General features: G+C 38.7%; 1 protein-coding gene across 1 annotated transcript in view; it reads right to left on the bottom strand.

The window, feature by feature from the left end:
* Positions 1 to 2,306: 2,306 nt before the first annotated feature.
* The window catches only part of LOC149319541 (cystathionine beta-synthase-like protein), a 56,408-nt gene continuing 44,696 nt past the window's right edge, over positions 2,307 to 14,018 (bottom strand). Inside the window, exons 13-16 of the mRNA XM_089511944.1 lie at positions 12,846 to 12,980; positions 10,397 to 10,505; positions 6,915 to 6,999; positions 2,307 to 3,828 (exon numbers count right to left, since the gene is read on the bottom strand). Coding sequence (XP_089368070.1) covers positions 3,719 to 3,828; positions 6,915 to 6,999; positions 10,397 to 10,505; positions 12,846 to 12,980 — 439 coding nt within the window. The 3' untranslated portion in view covers positions 2,307 to 3,718. The remainder of the gene's footprint in view (positions 3,829 to 6,914; positions 7,000 to 10,396; positions 10,506 to 12,845; positions 12,981 to 14,018) is intronic.

Raw genomic sequence — 14,018 nt, 5'->3', positions numbered from 1 at the left:
GTGTGGTGGTGAATACCTTCTGAGTTTTAAGTAAAAAAAGAATGATCCAAGGTGCTGAACTTGTTTCAGGGATAAGGATCAACACTCTGAAAGTTCCTCTGAAGATCAAACTAAAAAGCAGGGCAGATTCTCACCACAATAGCATGGGAGACACTACTACTGTGGGTGAAGGCTAGGATTTGTGTTATGATTGCTCAAGAGGTGTGGCATTTCTGTGGCCACTTAAGAGAAGGCTTTTAGGTAGCATTTTGTAGTTAATTTGAGGTTATGGTTCCTTCCATACCTATCAGTATGCCTTAGGGTTGCTGCAGAATTTATGGGGATTTCTCAATCAACTTGGTAAAAATGCAGAATTATTTCCTAAGGGGTATTATGTGAGAGCCAATATGGTGTAGTGGTTTGACTGCTGGACTATGACTCTGGAGGCCAGGGTTCGAATCCCCACTCAGCCATGGATATCCACCTAAGGTCAGGCAAGCCACATGCTCTCAGCCTCAGGAGATGGCAATGGCTACTCAGAACAAATCTACTCGGAACAAACCTTGCCAAAAAGTCCCATAATAGGTTTGCTGTAAGTGAGGAACAACTTGAAGGCACACAACATTTATGACTTAATATTAAAGTCATGCTGTGGACTGAAGTCCTCTCTTTATCTACTGAGCAAGTACAGCACAGAACATGCTGTGCTCAGCTTAGCTATATTGTTCCATCTGCATGTGTTACAATGAAAGAGAGCAAACCATTTTTTACTTTGTCAGCTCTCCCTCTCTATGTATTTCTTACACCACCAACAAAAATCAGCATCTGGCTTATTCTCCTTTCCTCTGGGCCTCCTTTCCCTCAAAACACAATAGATGGCATCCTATTGGTTATGCCCACTTAATTTATTGAATGGTGAGTCAATACTTAGATATATGGATTCAATTGATCTACTGTGTATGCGTGTACTGCTGTTGACTTATGGCAGCTTCATAAACTTCATAGGGTTTTCTTAGACAAGGGATGCTTAGAGGTAGTTTTGTCAGTCCCTTCCTCTGAAGCATAGCCTTAGCATCTGGTATTTGTTACCATTCTCCCATCCAAGTACTACTCAGGCCTGACCCTGCTTAGCTTCCAAGATCAGGCAAGATCTGATGTTTATGGGGTATTTAGGCAGACCTGGGTCTACTCTAGTCAGGACTAAAAGAGAATTTAGCCCAGTGAGTGAGCTGTGTTTTACAGAGATTGAAACATGGCTCACTCACTGGCTTAAATTCTCTAGAAAAATGGTTGCTAGCTACATGGCAGTTTCATCATAAACTACTCACTCTTGAAGACAGTCTATACAGCAGGGGAGAAGTGAAGCTTACAGAAACTGTGAGGAAGTGTGTGGCAATGCTACAGAAGAACAGCAGTAAGAGGGACATAATAGGAAATTATCTAGTATAAATTGGTAATTCTCAGTCTATAACCCTCCAGAAGTTTTGTACTTACAGCTCTCAGAATCGCAGAATCCATGCTGGCTAGGTTTTCTGGGGCTGAAACTATCTGGAGGGCCAAAGAAAACCAATGTTATAGGGCTGGAACAGACAGGCCAAAATAAAGCAGTTTCGGGTCACTTTGGAGGTATGATGTTTAAATGATGTATGCATCCTAAGAGGCCAGAAGCTGTACCAAAGCCATGCTCCAGTCCCAAGGACTGGAGCACAGCTTTGGCACAGCTTCTGGCCTCTTAAGATAAAAGTGTCATTTAAACAGCATACCTCTGAAGTGATCCAAAGCAGCTTTATTTTGGCCTGTCCATTCAGGCCCATAGTTCCTCTTCCAAGGATGTATGTTTATATACCCAGCCATCTTCAGCTGCATTCTTACAAACAGCCTCATAATCAGGCACACTAACACACATCTGCCAAGGAGAGAGAAGAAACAATATCCCAGCCTATAGAAGCAGCATAAAAACCACAGAAGATGAGTACCAAGCAATGACATTAAAAGAAAAAGAAAAGAAAAGAAAAACAGAAAACAGAAAAATCAGGTTCCCTTTTGGGATTTCATTTTATGGATATTGTTTCCTGGATGTCTATGAGCTTTCAGACTCCCAACTTTTTAGTGCCAAAGATCCCAGCTTCACTGAAAACTTCTTAGGCAGATGCAATTGATGCCATGATTGGGGCTAATTACCTGGCAATTAGAAGAAATAATACTGAACCCTAGCTTTTCTTCCTGCCCATCTCTCAACAAGGCTTCATCTTGAGGGCTCATGCATCTTCATTGAAAAATGCTTCCAAAATAAGCAATATAAAGCAAAAAATAGCCAACCTCTCCAGTATGTCAGAAATAATCAGAATTTATTTAGCTTTTTATACAGTATATGGAACAATGATGACACAAGAACAGAACTTTAGCATATCCTTTTCACAATACTAAAGAGCCCCAAATGCTAATGCTCAGAACAAGATCTCAGGGGCTAAATTTTTCTGCTACAAAGGGGGACCAACCTGACAGAACATAAAAGATGGTATCTAGTAGTTTTTATACCTTTCAAAATCTGAGCTCTATATTAGTGAGCTTCTATACACTTAAGTGTGCAATAGTTTATGGCAAGAAGGGTCTTCTGACATAGACCACAAGTAGAGCTATCCCTGGAAAAATTAACAATATCAGTAACATGATTCTTAAAAACTTCCAGTACAAGTTATATGATGCCACAAAAGGAAAAACATAATTCAGATTGACAAATTAACTTGAGAAAATAAAAAGTCAAATGCCTTTGCCTTTCCACTACCTCCCATTAAGTCTAAAGGGTTTTATTACCAAACTTTTTTAAAAAAAGTAACATTAGCTATTCAGCCATGTTCAAAATATAGAGAAAGTTGACACTGTGTACAGAGTTACTGTTTAAGTATACAGATATACACACATACACCTGAACTAAAAATCATAATGAAAACTTTTAATTTAAAATTAGCATTACAATTCAGGAAATTTGATTTGGTCTTTGCAGAATAGCAAAATATACAAATATTGACATTCAGTGTTTTATAGTACTTTAAAGTCTAAGACACTTGTCCCTTCCACTACCTCTGAATGAAGGACTCTACTGCTGGTTTCTCCCAGAAGACAGAATATGTTTGGCATCCACCCCATTCCTGTTCATGTACAGTAACTTTATAATCCTAGACAAGCATGAAGGAGGTCATCCCACAAAAGTCATGTTAGGACACAGATGTGTTTTCATATGTCTGTCATATAGAAGGCAGACAGGAGGAAAGGTCACTGTAAAGTTGGTAGATGAAGCATTAGTTATCCAAGACCATCTTTTTTCCATGCCTGTTAACACCAATGAAATATAAAACATAGAATGCTGAATTTCCAAAAGAGTGCACCTATGAAAGCAGGAACACTGTGGCTTAGGAAAATCCCCACAAAGTCACTATTACTTTCCTTGATGGCCTGGTTACACAAGTCATTATACAAGCATTTCTCCTCCTGCTTTGTTGTGTGAAGATGGCATCCTCTCAATATTAGCAATGCCGAGCACTATCACAAATGTAAGTGTCTTATATGTTGAGGTATCTATTACAATCTAGAGGTTAGAACTGTAATGACTTGGTTTATATGTTTAAACCTAAACTAGTTTTTGGAGCTGTTGTAACAAAAAAGGAAGGGAAGGAAAGAGATATTTTAAAAATGCAATGAAAAGCCACTATAGCAACTGTCTCCAAAGATATTCTTGAAGTTAGGTTGCCTTTTTCTGCTGTTCGCGGGCAGTCACAAAATTAAGCAAGTCAATTGCCGTGACAACACCAAACACCATTTGCCTTTTACTGGAATTACCATCGCTGTGATCTAAAGAAGAGAAGAATGTACAACAGATACATTTTTTTAAAATCCCAGTTCTAACATATTTCATTTTCACAACACCACTTTAAAGTAGGCAGTTACTACCTACAGAATATATCTTATAAGAGAGTAACCATTTATTGACATCTGGAGAAATACTCCCGGTCTAGAGATACCTACACAAATGCATAAGCTTGTGGCACATTTTTCATTACAACTACTGAACTGAATACCCAGCAGGCACACCCTAGCTGTGCACTGATGCCAGACCTCTGAAATATTCCCTTTTTTTTATTACTATAACTACCCAAATTCCAGATTTTGGGTAATAGTCCAAAAAAGCAACTTTCTAAGTTGTGAAACAGAACTTAATGTTTTCAAGGCTAATGCAAGGAGAACTGATGCTTTGCCTTCCTTGTTCTGCTTTAGAAATGGGACCGGTTAATGCAGTTTGCACTTTGTGTGGAGCTACTATGACAAGTGATATATGGTTTGGATCCAGGTTTGAAGAACCTTATCTCCCTAGAGGCTGTTTTGCTGTTTGTGTTTATATGTAACATGTGTTTTGTAAGTCTGTTTATATTTTGTTTTCTAATAAAAATTTTAAAAAAAGAACTGTATCTCCCTTTATGAGTCCATTAGAGCACTAAGATCATCCGGCTAGACCCTTCTCTCTGGCCCACCACAGGCTTGTTTAGTGGAAACAAGGGAGAAGACTGGTGGCTACTTCCAGACTTTGGAGCTCCCTCTGTAGAAAGGCCAGAATGGCCTCATATCTGCTCTCCTTTCGACTGCAGGTAAAAACGTTTTTGTGTAGTCAGGCTTTTTCAAACTGACAACGGTTGGGCTTTTAAATGCTGTGCAAATCAGTTATCAAGGTCTGTATATAGTTTTTAATACATTTTAATATTTTAAATATGTAATGTTTTTAATTTGTAGTACTTTTAATTTGTTGTTAGCCACCTTGAATCCCTATACTGAGAGAAAGGAAGGATAGAATTAAATGAATAAGCAGGGAATAGAGTATACAATCATTGCCAGATGCTAAGGACCACCTCAGTGAATTCCTTCTCCTAACCTCAATCTGTACAAATCTACACAAACTGCAGTAACAACAGTTGGTCTGGGCAACTGAAGGATAATTTGCCCCAAAACACTACATCACCACAGCAGCTAAACATTGGATTGAAAGATAAAATCATGTTAAAGAAGGGTAATGGACAAAACATTTTTGGCAAAGGGTGAGCAATGTGCCACAGATACAAGAAAATCACATCAGGCAAATGTTTTGGAGCCTAGGACATTGTGGCATTTTTCCAATGGCTAGCTTTCAGTTCAAAATACTGAATATTTGATTCTTATTCACTGTTTTAAATTGGGGTGGGCAACTTTGGAGAGCTTGGGGACTTCCAGTATCTCCCCAGATCTTAGAAGGCTACCTACCTTTGGCCATTGATTTTTATTAATTTTATTCTTACTTCCAAAAACTTCTCCATAACCTCTGAGGGCATGGGAGGCAAACTAACCATGTTTTGGACTACTGAGATGTTTTAGGCCCAAGAGAGCCCTTTTTTCCTGGAAGAACCTATCTCCTGGACCTAAAACAGCCTAATTCCTCTAAATGTGGCAAAATTGCCAGCCACATCCTCTGGACCATTAGAAACAAAACCTTTCTGGGTGTGTGTTGCTGACCTGGTCACAAAAAATAGCCTTGGGGGCTACCTGCCTCTTTCCACACCCCTGCTTTTAAATATCTGCCTTCAGGCTGAGAAGTTTAAAAACCAAGAACTGGATCCAAACGTGCCCTTCAACTGAAGGAAGAAATCATTCTACTAGGAGAAAGTTCCTTCCACCAAAGGAAGGGAACCTTAGGATCCATCTCCGAGAAGGCATATATGAGAAGGTTAAATAAACAATTATAATTCTTATATGCACATGAAGGCACCAAAGTCTGGAAAGAAGGTGGAATGTTACACAGGTATATTTATTCATTTATCTTAAAAGGGTCAGGTCAGCTTTCTGCCCTAATACTTCAAGGAAGTTAACAAATAAAACCATGAACAAAACAGAGGAGGTTCTGACCCACAAGTCAGTCAAAAACTATTTTGTGACACTAACAATGACAGTGCTTTTATTTTAAAAATGATAAACAAAGCATTCTCATCCAAAATTAGAAATCAACAGGCTATAAGTCAGTGCTGCTGAAAGTAGTTATGGGGATTAGTTAAGTGAAAGAAGTGGTTAATTTAACTTTTCCCAGAGGGTTTCCCTGATAGTTCTACCATCTAGGACACTACATGGAGCTGTATTTCCCTGTTGAAACTCTCAGACTTCTTGTTTGAGAGACAGAGAGTAATGTGCTTTCCTACAAGGCATGCTTATTTAGGAATTACAATTCCTGGAGTTCTTTTGTTCATGGAGGCTCTTAGAAAAGCCAACAAAAGCCAATTGACTGCAGGAAATAACAAGTAAGTAGAGACATTGATGCTAGTGAAAGTGGGTAGACCACACTGCTACTGACATATTAGTTGCATTTTATGAGGTATAACTATAGATGGGGTGTGAGAGTAGGGGCATTGCCCTCATATAAGAATTCTGCCCCCTCAATTAAAATTTTGTCAGTGCCCAAATGTCTACCATTGCAGAAGATAAGACACTGAAAATCGTTCAGTTTCAGATCGCTTATTTTTCTGTGTTCACATTCCCTTGGTAACTCTGCCTGTCCCTTTTCTTTGGGTACCTAAACTGTATTTCTGAACACGCAGCTGAAGTTTTAAATTACTACAATACTAGAAATGTAGTGTCTAAGGAGAAAATTTCTTGGGAGAGCAGAATTCTTATTTGAAAGGACAATACCCTCATCCCGCTACCTCCCTGCTTTAAGTCCATTTCATTAATAAGAAAGGACATGAGCCACTCAACTGGGGGAATCAGTAGTAATCAAATATGGCACTGATCATATTATTCTTTGATTACAAGGTGCTTTGACAGTGTTTGATAGAAAATCAATTCACATAGATATGCAAAAATGGCAGGCTCGAAACATGCCAATTGAAGAGATACAAAATGTTCCAGAGAACCCTTCTACTTACACTGAATCTGTTCATGTACCACTAGAGCAAAGTGGTCTATTTCCAAAATATGAGACAACTTTCCCAAGTTGTCCTGCAGCCGAATCTGGAAAGAGAAAGACAGCCCATTTTTTTAATGTTTGCTCAGATAAACACCCCAGTTTTCACCACACCTGGTACTTGGATAATTGTTTTTTAAAAAATAATACTTGAGTTATAATAGTGAACATCACATTTTGCTAATTTGTAGGGACTTTTCCTATTAAATTGTTGTTTCAATGAAAACTGGAAAAGAAATGGGAGGGGAAGATTCCAAAACATGGTTATTAAAAAGCCATGATGAAATTCAAGTGTTCTCTCCATTTGATACCCATCAACTGAAAATTCAAAGGCTCATTCAAATAATAGAGGCTTTGCTTCAAAGAGTGGACAATCTGGGTTGGAAGCAGCAGCTTGTGGATAATTTAGAAGAGTGAGAATAATTCTGAAAGCCTAATGGCAATTGCAAGGGGAAAAAAGCAAGGCTCCCTATTCTGAATTTAATTTTTTAGGATGCAAGATAATAAAACATCAAACACTTGGGAGAGTAATGGCACTACATGGCAGTTACGCACCACACAGAACTGTACTGTTCTTCCACCAAATTTAGCAGTAAGTCTGGAGTACTGGTTTGACTCCCCCTCTCCTCTCTGATTTATGCCAGTGTCTACAAACAATATTGCTTTTACTGGTGGGTGTGTACACATGTAAATTTGTACACCAAGGAAGCAACACTGCATTTCTATTCTGTTCTTCCACTCTGTATGTAGAATGGATACAACCTTGTTGCATATCAGGGACAGAAATAATGTGGACACCTCAGCCTTACCCTCGACTCTCCCTAGTCCACCAAAGACGTTAATTTTTTTATCGAGGTATTCTTTCCCCAAAAAATATTCATCTCCTGCTCCTGGAGGGCTCTAGGCAAGATTAATTGTGTTTAAACCCAGCCCGGCCCCAGAAAAATGGCTGAGGAACCCGAAAGAAGTGATTTTCAGTTGATTTGTGGCTGAAAATAGGAGAGAAGGGGCATACAGGTCAAGTCTCCTTTATGCAGAATTCCGAAATCCAAAATACTCTAAAATCATCCATACAGGTGGCTGAGATACCACACCTTTGCTTTCTGATTGTTCAGTAAACCCAAACATTGTTTCATGAATACAATTATTTAAAATATTGTGTATTAAATTACCATTAGGCTATGTGTATAAAGTGTATATGAAGCATAAATAAATTTCATGTTTAGACCTGGATCCTATCTCCAGGATACTTGCAAATATTCCAAAATCAAAAAACAAACAAAAAATTCAAAATACTTCTGTTCCCAAGCATTCCAGAGAAGGGAGACTCAACCTGTATCAGGGAAAACTGCTTCCTACACCTACCATGGCTATCCACCAATGTCCCTTGCGAATGGATGAGACAGAAGCACACTATTATGAGTGAAGTCAGCTGAATAGAAATCTGGTTCTCATAGAAGAGAGGAAGAATACATGGCCTTCGAAGATACTGTCTAACAGCAAATTCACCATTCCTCATCATTGGCTCTACGGCTTACTAGCTCTGTGACGTCAGCAAAAAACCACATACAAAACCCCCAGAATAGTTTTGTTGTTAATGAGTGGAAATTTTCTTTAGAAGAAAAAACAAAAAAGGTAAACCCTTGTTCTTTTATGCTTTTAAGCCAATCAATCCATCTCAAATGTAGACAGCTCACCTATGCACCAGGTTGTTAATTTCTTTAAAAAGACGTTGGGGATTTTATTTTTATTTTTTTGGTAAGGGTAAAACTGCTCTTGGGATAAACAGGGTAGTTCATGGTTAGGTGACATCACAAGGTTTAGTGAAACCAGTAGAATACATAGTTGGCTTGAATGTCAGCTCTTATACAATTGGATCTTGAAGCACTAAAGATCCCTTTGTATACTGATATTCCAGACTATCACGAGGCCCGAACAGACAGGCCAAAATAAAGCTGCTTCGGGCCACTTTGGAAGTGTGCTGTTTAAATGGAGCATGCGTCCTAAGAGGCCGGAAGCCACACCAAAGCCACGCTCCAGTCCTAAGGACTGGAGTGCAGCTTTGGCGCAGCTTTGGGCCTCTTAAGATGCATGTGTCATTTAAACAGCATACCTCCAAAGTGGCCCAAAACAGCTTTATTTTGGTCTGTCTGTTCAGGCCCATGGCTATGTCTCTGAATTCTACTCTCATACAATAATTTGGGACAGGGTAAGTCAAGTTCTGGACTGAAAGATATGTCAAGACTGGATGCTTTTATAGCAGTTCCAGAGACAACATGATGTAGTAGTTTCAGTACTGAACTAGAACTCTGGGAGATCAGGACTCAAATCCCTTCTCACCCATGTAAACCTCCTGCGTGACCTTGCACAAGTCACACACTGTCAGCCTCAGAGGAAGGCAATAGCAAACCTGCTTTGAACAAATTTTATCAAGAAAACCCCATGATAGGATTGCTAGAAATAAGCGTTCGCTTGAAGGCACAGAGCAATACCACAGCAGCTCCACTATTCTACAAATGTAGTATCTTATCTCTGCCTTTATATTCCTTCACAGGCAACCTAGATCCACTAACTTATGTGTCCAAGTTGAGGTGGCCCAGGTAAGAAGACCCACTGCTTTAGCCACAAAAAGAAATATATCCTAGTGTCCTCATTCCCCCCACCCCCGCCCTCCATAGAGGAGAACAGAAGACTTGGTAAACCTGCCTACATCACACATAAACCAACTTTCTGTCCTATTCTTGGCAGTACCAATCAGGTCAATTGTTGTTGCTGTATGCCTTGAAGTAATTTCCGACTTTTGATAATCACAAATTATAGAAAAGAGATGCTATTTTGCTGAATTACGCACCAGATAATACATTTTGCAGGATAATTCATTTGATAGCTAGAGGAGAAAAACAAGTGATTTGCTATGTCCCAAAAGCATATAGTAGCATATTCTCTTAAAATATAAATCCAATTGCTAGTCCCAATAGAGTAGACTTACTGAATCAATTAATGAATGCTCAATCAGAAATTACATAAACCCATTTGAAATGGTCTGTAGACTAATTCAATAAATCATTCATTTATATATACATAAACCCCACTGATTCAATGGGCCATTCTACTTTGGCCCAGCAATTGGGTTTAGGCCACAAAAGGATTAGGCAAGTGTTTACAATCTGTTAATCTAATGTTAAAAATAAAATGCACGGCTGTTACTGATGCTGCTCTAAGAGTTACAAAACAACCCTTTGTTAGCAAATCATTCCCATAAGTTAACTGGGATTTGTGGGGAAATCAGCATACTGCCTACACATGGCAATTTGCCCTAAATTGACAGTGTGCGTTGTTTCCTGAATTGGCACCAGACAGTGTAGTACTGTATTGCAGATTTTGCAGACTTTCTTAAATAAGAGTGTGAGTGGGGAAGGAAGAGACACTAGAAGATTCAGCTACCTTTTTGAATTGCTTGTAGATGACTTTATGGACTTGGTCCGATGGGCGTACTTTGCCAGCAAGCACTGAAGAAAGCATGTTGCCCAGGGTTACCATTCCCAAAATCACCCTGAAAAGAAGACACAAGCACAGCAGGTCAGATAGACTTTTTACTAAATGAGCGATATGTTCTTCCCTTCTACTCAGTTTAATGCTTTAAAACAGTATTTTCAGATTCCCTCTCAATTTCAAATTAAGCATCCTCCCAAATTGCAAATGATACATCACATGTTGAATATAATGCCATCCTTACACCCACTAACTTTTTAAAAAGAAAAGCCACTCTCAGAGGGGAAATTCAGGCTGCGTTCCCACTATGATTTAAAGAAAATTGCTGATCAGGTTATATGACCATCATTCCCATTTGAAACTGGATCCGATCTTACTGTGATCGGGTTCAATCGCGATGAAGTGAGGAAAACACACCAAAAAAAAAAAAAAAAAAAAAACCCGGTCTTTCCTGACACTAGTTCTTTGGTGGTTCTTTTGAAAAAAATTGATTCCGAAGCATGTTCAACAAGTGGGAACGATGAATCTGAATCACATCATTTTGGAGGGGAGGGACTAATGGCAAAGGTGTGTTTACCATCCCTCCTCAGTTTTTGGTAGATCCTCTCTCTATTCTCCCCCCCACACACACACACACACACTGCCCTTGTGCTTATGGTGTGACCTATGGGCACATGATTTTTTTAAAAAAAAAAAGATAGAAGATTAATTGATTTTGCAACTACTTGTAATTACTTGGGCGGCAAGGTGGGCAACTGAGCTAATGGCAGCTCAGTGAGGCAAGTAGTTGCAAAAGCAATGAATCAAATCTTTTATCAATTTATATATATATATATATATATATATATAGAGAGAGAGAGAGAGAGAGTTCCCAAGCCAGGCTGCCACTTACGTCACCAATGATGCAGATGATTGACAAGCATTTGAAAGTAGCGCAAACTAGTGGGGATGACAATTGTGCCAAAAAAGAAACAATTACAAGAGGATAATGAAAAGATCTGCTTTCATAGTGGGAACAACGGACCTTTTGGAATTGATTCACCAACACGGAGTGAAGGCAAACAGCAAAACAGTTTAAATCCAAGTGGGAATGGGGCCTTAGAGTGCAAATTTGGGAAGAAAGAGATAAGGTACTTGATCTTTTCCCTGACTGCCAAGTACCCTTTTCCAAATCACCACCACCACTCCAAAGATGCCACTTGGGTGTGGGAGATAAGCACATCAACTGCTGTGTCAATTTAAGGAAAGTTCCATCCATCACAATCACCATCATTTTATTATTAATGAAACTGAGGAATTACTTTTTCCTTTGTGACACTCACAGTGACCTGGCTCCAAATGTATCTAAGGCTTAAGTCTACAAAAGTTCATGCTACCAGCTTCTTTCTTTCAGTTGGTCTCAAAGGTTCTACAAGATCTGTCTACATACTGATTCTACAGACTAACATGGCTGTATCTTTGAATTCTGCTTTATTATTTTACCTTGTAAAGAAATGTGCTTTATAGACTCAGGCTTATCACTGACTAGTACCTGGGTAATTTCTACTAGCATATATGTGTGCATTAGTTTTTGAGAACAAAGATTTGTGGAAATTAGTTGAAAGGTCAAAGATGGCATTTCCTCTTTCCCAGTGTTTCCCACTCTGAGTAGATGGTTGGCACTTTCCTTAAACTGGCACTGCAGATGATCAGACAGTAAACTTTGTTTAGCAAACCAGACTGCACTCTGGGTGTGGATACCTTCTTGAATTGCAGTTTGTCCCCATCTGACCAGCCATCCCACTAGCTAGCCATCCCATCAGCCTATTTCCTACCTGGCTGACTTAAGAACTGAGATCCAGTTTAAGCTTAGTTAATTCTTTTATGGGCCATTTCAGAGTGATGATCACATCCATCAAAAGGTAATAAACAATGTCATAATTTTGAAGGTAGATTTTAAAAACCAGCAACTGGTACCACACCTTTCCCTTTACCCTTGAGAAAGGGAACAAGGATGCTTCTGTGTATTTTTTTTTCCAAAAGGAAAGGGAAAGTGGATATTTCTCTAATTAGATACCTCCTAAGTTATTCAAACAAGTTTAAGACATTTTTTGTACCAGCAGTTTAATTAAGTGAGGAAGGCAAGAGTCAAAGTGAAGGGTCAGCTTTCTTGGGACTCAGATCATCATCTTGCTATTGCTCAGTTATGGATGGCTTCATATGTGTTATTATAGTCATTCATTTTAAAAATAACTTTTCCAAGGTTATAATAATCAGGATAAACCATGCAGCACAGTAAAGAGGATCACAAAATGTAGTGGAGAAAGCTAAAGTAGAGAAGATCACTGAATGGTGCACATCATTTCTTTAGAAAACTGGATGTGTTTGGATGATAGAGGAGGGGGAAAACATGTGCACGTACCCTGATTCATCAACAACTGGTACCTGGTCAAATCCTTTCTCTCTGAGTATTTCAATTGTTTTTTCACAAGTGACACTTGGTAGTACTGTCAGAGGGGCAGAGAGACTGAGTTCTTGAACTTTCAAGTGCCACCACCTAGGAAAAACAAACAAATGCCATCACACACATGGGATTTTATAGCAAGCAATTCAGGCACTGAGGAAAATGTATGTCTTCATACTTTGTGTATCTAAGTCACAGGAAGACTGGTGGAGCCACTTATTGTAGTCAAATAAAACAATATATGATAGAATTGTTAGGGCTAAATTAGGTATTAAGGTCTTGTGCAAAAACAGAAAAACAGTATTTTACTAAAATATATATATAGGGGATTTGATGAGCAGCTACCAATAGCTGTATTCAGTGAGGGGTTATTTTAAAAATACACTCTAATGATGATCATAATCACTTCTTTTATTATGTGATGCAGCTTGGCTGAAATGAGATCATAAGAATTCATATCAAAATATTCAAAAGAAACCAAGGCCAGTACACCTAATTAAAAAAGTCCATACGCCAAACAAGTTAGCTATGAGTAGTGACAACTTTAGGACTTATAAACTAATTATGACATATGCTTTCATAGACCTGAGTCAACTTTATCAGACACATGTAGTGTTATCCTCAGTCAGCAGGCATACATATACATGAATAGAAAGAAAATCAAAACCAGTAGGACCAAACAGTTGTGAAATCTAAAAAATATATATAGTCTGTGATAGTCCTATGTAAAGCTTAAAATAAACAAAGTGATATTTAAAGCAAGAATAACCTGCAATAACATGGTCATCTGAACACAATAATCAAAACTGGGAAATTCTGTTATCAGTTGTTATTCCTGTTATGAATGGCTCCCTTGCTTATGTTTCACAGACACACTTGTCACAGACAATATCTTTGTGTGTATATGTGTACGGGTAGGTATACACACATTTGTATATGTAAGCACATAACTGGTGTGCTTGTTGTTCCCCACCTTGATCCATAGGGAGAAGTGAGTAAGAAATATGTAAGAAAGAGGAGGAGGAGGAGGAAGGTCTGATGAAACAAACTCTTCTCCATAAAGCCTATCCCACAACACATCTGCTCATCTTTAAGATTACTGTAACCACTCTAGAAGTCAAAATCATGTCT

Source organism: Sceloporus occidentalis, unplaced genomic scaffold (genome assembly GCF_023333645.1).
Source record: "Sceloporus occidentalis isolate IW3139 unplaced genomic scaffold, rSceOcc1.0.p SCAF_2, whole genome shotgun sequence".
Classification (NCBI taxonomy): domain Eukaryota; kingdom Metazoa; phylum Chordata; class Lepidosauria; order Squamata; family Phrynosomatidae; genus Sceloporus; species Sceloporus occidentalis.
The sequence above is the reverse complement of the archived record's forward strand: the minus strand, read 5'-3'. Positions and strand labels throughout refer to the sequence as shown.